Here is a 6,000-nt window from a genome sequence, read left to right on the forward strand (position 1 = left end):
CATGTTTCCCCTGGCTATTGATTATAAGTTTATAGTTAACAAACTAATACATAATCAATTATTTTTCACAGCTGATGGTATTGCTCTTGGTGCAGCAGCTGCATCTTCCCATACAGATGTTGAAATGATTGTATTTTTTGCAATTATGCTTCATAAGGTAAGATACTCATAACAAATTCTGTTTTCTTTTATAGCTCATTTTTACTTTGACATTTCATTATGTTTACATAACAGTAGTCTCCCAGTTATTCCCATTTCAAAATCTGCACTTCACATACACACTTTTCTCCTAACTATCATCTTTGGTTTGCAGTCTTTCATACTTTTATAAGTTTTCAACAACAACAGATTGATTACCCAGTAATGTTTTTAAATGTGATTTTTGGTATGTTTTTTGAAATGGGAATCAGTGTTAATTCAGGTATATGAATTAATTTAGGGGTATTGAGAATATTAATAAATTTATTATCAAAACCAACAATTGTGTAAATATTTTTTATCTTACTATTATCAACTTCTAAATTCTAGTTTTGATTGTTAAGTTTATATTTTATAAATCAGTTATAAAATCTTGTTGGAGGCAATAGTCAGACTCCATTATTTTAACACCACTAGATTTTAATCTTAAAATCTCGCCTTTACAATGCTACTACTGTATACAGGCAGTACCAAGCTTACAACAGGGGATCCATTCTTCAGACACGTTGTAAGCCTGAAAATCATCAAAAATCCTAAGAAAACCTTAGTTTTAATGCTTTGGGTGTATTCAAAACTATGTACACTGCATTTTTATTGCATTGTTCATAAAAAAACCTTCAAATATTGATTATTCGGCATATTTGGAGTCCTATTTCTTCCGCCAGATCGGCAGTGTAAGCGTCATAACCCTGGAAAAGGCGTTGTAAACCTGGAACTAATTTCTGATGAATATAATTGAAAAGCGTCATAACCTTGGAACGTCCTAAGCCAAACCCGTTGTAAGCTGGAGACTGCCTGTATTAGTATTTTTATGAAGAGCAGTGTTATTATGTAATCTCATTTAATAACTGATTAAAATCAAGATATTTATTGTTTCTCTTTGACTTCTTGTTCTGACAATTTGATTCATATCTTACTATATTGGGCATTATGTCTGTCCGTCCGTCTGTCATTCAATCACGGCCAAACAGTTGGTCCAATGGGCATGAAACTTGACAGGGTTATAGTGGGGACCCCTGAGATGGTTTATAATGGGGTTTCAAGCAACAAAAGGTACCAAAGGCTCCGGATGGGGTGGGGGCGCCTTCCCCAAAACGGGGCTGGTTCAGCCTGTAGACTTAATAACGTTACGAATTTATCATACCTAATTTTCGGTATACGTAGTAAATAATATGACTTTGATTTTTGGTATATGTACTAAATTTGACTAACTATCAAATACTGTGGGGGTAAGACATCAATGGCACCAAAGGGGGTGGGGTTGAGAGAGTTGAGAGAGAGAGAGAGAGAGAGAGAGAGAGAGAGAGAGAGAGAGAGAGAGAGAGAGAGAGAGAGAGAGGTTAAGAAACAGAGAAGGTTGGAGAGAGAGAGAGAGAGAGAGAGAATTTATCGGTTGCCATTCATAGTAACCCGGGCAGGCCAGTACAGTAATTTCTGGATGAAAGAGACAGTTTGCATAAGGTGGTGTAGGGAAACTTCTTTTTTGAGTTCTACAGAGTTTTTTCTCCGGCAATGCTGAGTTGGTCAGGTAGTTCTGATAATTCTCTTGATAACATTTGTGTCCAAAATGCCTTGATGTATATAAAAGTGAGGGCACAAAATTTTTATGAATTCCATTTTGTTAAATTAGTCTGGATAAGCAGTTTTTAACTTTACAATATAGGAGTTTTCTACCTCTAGTCTATTACTATTGTAATCATTAACAATACTGTATTAGGAATAATAGTAGAGTATTTAAAGGCATGTCTTTTAAAATGTTCATATACTCATATTTGTTGCAATAATTAGCATTATGGAAATTATTAATATTATATAGATTCAACTGATAATTATTTCTTAACTGTAAAGGAAGCAGTCACCCACATGTATATTTAATGTCACATAAACAACATTTAACTCTTTTGCTGTGCAGGACTTTCTTCTCAGTTATTAAAAGGTCTCATCCATGACATGGGACTGATTTCCTTGGCCATCATTATTTTGGTTCTAGTTAGGCAGCTCATAACAGATAACACACTTCCTTGTCATTTTAAGTAGCTTTTGTCTATATTCTAGCAACAAATGGCAACATTTGATTTCCACTTATAGGATGATATTCGGATAAAGGCTATACCTTCATTAACCATCAAAATGCCTTAGAGGGAGGAGGTGTCTCTCAATGATGGAGTAGTACTGAGTCTTTTGTTTGGAGATAACGATGATAGTAGTATATACTTATATTTTAGTGTAATATTTATTGTAGTGTTCAAAGAAAACTAGGAAAATATTTTCCATTTGGCTGGCGAATGATCGTGTTCAAATTTTATGTCTTTCATCTAAAATAATAGGGCATTAATTGAAATTTAATAAATATTTTGTCGGTTGATTATACGCACTGTTAATTGGGTTGCTATGTATTTTTCTTTTTTCTTGTGTGTTCTCTGGTTGCCATATTAAGAATGTGTGTACCTTGTTTTAGACCAGTAGCTTTCTTTTTGTGAATAAAGATATTTTTATGACAGCCTGCTTTTATATTTTTTAAAAATGTTTTATTTTTTCAACAGGCACCAGCTGCATTTGGTTTGGTTACATTCTTATTGCATGAAGGCCTAGAAAGAAATAAGATTCGTCGTCATTTATTGATATTTGCTCTAGCAGCCCCTATTGGTGCATTTGTTACTTATCTTAGTATTATTCAGGTGAGTCTTTTTGGTTGATAGAGTTTAATCTTTGTTTTAATAATATTGAAAGGTTTAGTAAAATGTAATTTATCTGTTTTGTAAAGGCTTGGAAGAAGGGTAGTATTATTAGTTTATATGCTTGCTTCAGTGGAATGGGACTACTAGTTGCCATTGGAATAAGTAAATGTCATTTAAGAAGATAAGGAATTCAAAGTACTAAGGATTAACATTTTTTGAGGTGTATATTACTAAGGTTACAAGATGAACAAAATTATAGAATTAATATTAAATAAGTGTGGTACTATACAAGAGGAAATAACAAGGAAATGAGAAGCTAGAAAATATTACAATGGCATCTGTTGAGATTCTATGAATTGCAGGAGGGAAGGTTCTCAGCTTACTACCCTTCAGTAAGCTGTTTATCTTTGTTTTGGCAAGAAATTCATCATGCCAAAGAAGAAAAGACAAGCAAAACATCTCACTAACATAGAGGAAGAAAATTCACTCTAATATGAGTTCAGAATATCCTAATATCTGCAATATTAGCGTGGTTAGTGAAGAGAGAGAGGGCTACAGTCTTTGAGCAAAGGATCTTCATTTATGGTAAATAACATAGTTTTGGTTGCTTAATACCCAAAAAGGAATATGAAATTCATAATAATCATGATTTATTAACATTGTCTATGTAAAAAGAGAGTACACGTTCAAATTCTTGCCAAAACAAAGATAAACAGATGTAAAAGCAAGCGAATGTCAGAGGTGAAACTGAAACTAGTACCCTCTTTCATGTTTCTGCTTGCACTGAAGGGTAGTAAGCTGAGAACTTTCCCTCCTGCAATTCATGGAATCTCAACAGATGCCCTTGCTCACAATTTCTTTGACAATAATTATCAAAATTTACAATAACAGAAGAAATATCGCATTTTCTTGTACGGATCAATGTTTTTGGCTCATTGAGTTGTGTAACTAATTACCCTGCAACAACGAAAGTAAGAAGAATTTTGACAAAATATATCGTATACGCATTCTCCATTGCCATACAAAGCTCCATGAATATTTTCATGACGCTTTTTCGCCCTATATCCTCATATAGGGGTACCGGCCAGCCCCCTTAAGGAAAACTAAGCATCAGTGAAATCTAAATAATACACATGATTTTAAAGCATTCAAGGAAATGATAAATGCATATACAATTGACCCATGGACCAGGTAGCAAGGTAAAGCTTCAGGCTTTTCCGAGAACTTAACTATCCCTGCATAAAAGGGATAAAGTAAAAGCATGGTTAGCGTTGGACTATAATGTAAAGATAATGGAGGCCCATGTGATTATTTACAGTTCATATTTAAGATGTTAAAGTCCTTGCTTTTAGGGTACTTAAAGCATAAAATTGGTGGAATCGAGGATTCTTCTGGAAATACTTTTGCTTTGGATATCCAGACAGATTGTGTATAGTTTGAATTAAGTGAATAAATTAGTTAAATGATAATGAAATATGAAACTTATTTGTGTGCACACACACACAAATGCACACACAAAATGCACTCTTATATTTCAATATGCCACATCGGGACCAAACCCTGCTATTCCCAGGCAGGCGCTTAGCATCCAACATACCAGTGAATTTTACCTAACTTCCTGACCCAGCAGCAAATAAATTGCTAACATTTAATTTGAATTACCCTTTCACCATGAGATATGATGGTTATGAACACATGGGATTGTGTTTCACAAAAATGCATTTCTGACTCACATCGGGACCAAATCTGTCTTTCAAATGAGAGTCCAGGGTGTTAGCAATTCCTCCATGAAAGTCATAAAAGAAGTTGGAACCTAGTACAAGGCAGGCATCTAGTGCCAAACATACCAGCAAATTATACCCAACTTCCTAAACCAGCAGCAAATGAGTTGCTAAAATTTCATTCAACTTGACCTTTTGCAGTGAGATATGATGGAAATGAACATATGGGAATATGTTTCTCATAAATAATTTTCTGACTTACATCAGGACTGAACCCCAGTCTTTCAAATGAGAGTCCAGGACATTAGCAATTCCTCCACACTGATCATAAACATATTTCTCTTTACAATACTATTTGCAATGCTGACTGGGAAACATATCAGTTACACTCAAGAAAAATCTCTCCATTTGAATTTTTAAGACTACCATGATGACAAAATGATCAAAAACTCTAAGGATAAAACAATACCTCATTCTGTACTACATCCTAGCCAAAATAAAGTACCTTGGTGATCTGATACTATATGAGATGAAACAGAATCATTCAACCGGAAAACAGATTAGACAATCTGAACGTGAGGTTGAATAAAATTATAAAACAGAACCTTTATAAGAAATTAACTTACTGAAAATGATTTTTTGATAGGAGTGATGCACTAAAATTATGCGACAAACTGCAAACTTTGAAAAAGAGTTATACAAGGAAGAATCTCTTTGAGACATTATGTATCAGACCACTTCTAGTACTCAAATCAGTTAGAGAAATTCTGTCAGAATCTCCATCTTTTCTCAGTTAGGACTAATTTAAAATTAGCTCAACTGGTTGTATTACTGAATGATGATATAATTGGTTCCATAGTATTTTTGGGATATATTTTCCACTTTGAACCTATATTATAAATTATGATAATGAAAGGAAGAAATTGCCCTTATACCTAGAATTATACCTAGAATTTGAATATATGTCAGAAATTATAGCAGTGCAGCAGGAATTCCCCACAGGATTGCTGCTCATCTTGACTCGGGTGTGAATCTAGGCTTGGGTGGGGATAGTTTCTCCTTTTTCCTGTGGTATACTCGTTCAATCTACCTACCTTGGATTATAGCACAGATATTGTTATTCAGTTTTCAGATGGAATGACTATTGGATATATTTTTAGATTTGTAGTGTTCCATCCCCAATACTGACAGTTTAAAGTAAAAATATAGATTTTTTTTATTTTGCTAAGAATCATCAAAATTTAAAAATATTTTTTATATATTTTAACTATGAATGTATTGTCATAAGTGTTCTTAATCTGCATTTTCAGTTTATATCTGTTCAAGTAGAGATACATTTGAGTACCATTAAGTACATAATGGCAACCTACTTTGTGGAAGTGCATGCTAAGTATGATTATAAT

General features: G+C 33.7%; 1 protein-coding gene across 2 annotated transcripts in view; it reads left to right on the plus strand.

Moving 5' to 3' along the window:
• The window catches only part of LOC135217366 (zinc transporter ZIP9-like), a 59,796-nt gene that overhangs the window by 52,654 nt on the left and 1,142 nt on the right, over positions 1-6,000 (plus strand). For both annotated transcript variants that reach the window (XM_064253210.1, XM_064253209.1), the window contains exons 5-6: positions 72-157; positions 2,742-2,876. In XM_064253210.1, the coding sequence (XP_064109280.1) occupies positions 72-157; positions 2,742-2,876 (221 nt within the window). The remainder of the gene's footprint in view (positions 1-71; positions 158-2,741; positions 2,877-6,000) is intronic.

The sequence above is a fragment of the Macrobrachium nipponense genome, chromosome 7 (assembly GCF_015104395.2).
Source record: "Macrobrachium nipponense isolate FS-2020 chromosome 7, ASM1510439v2, whole genome shotgun sequence".
Taxonomy (NCBI): domain Eukaryota; kingdom Metazoa; phylum Arthropoda; class Malacostraca; order Decapoda; family Palaemonidae; genus Macrobrachium; species Macrobrachium nipponense.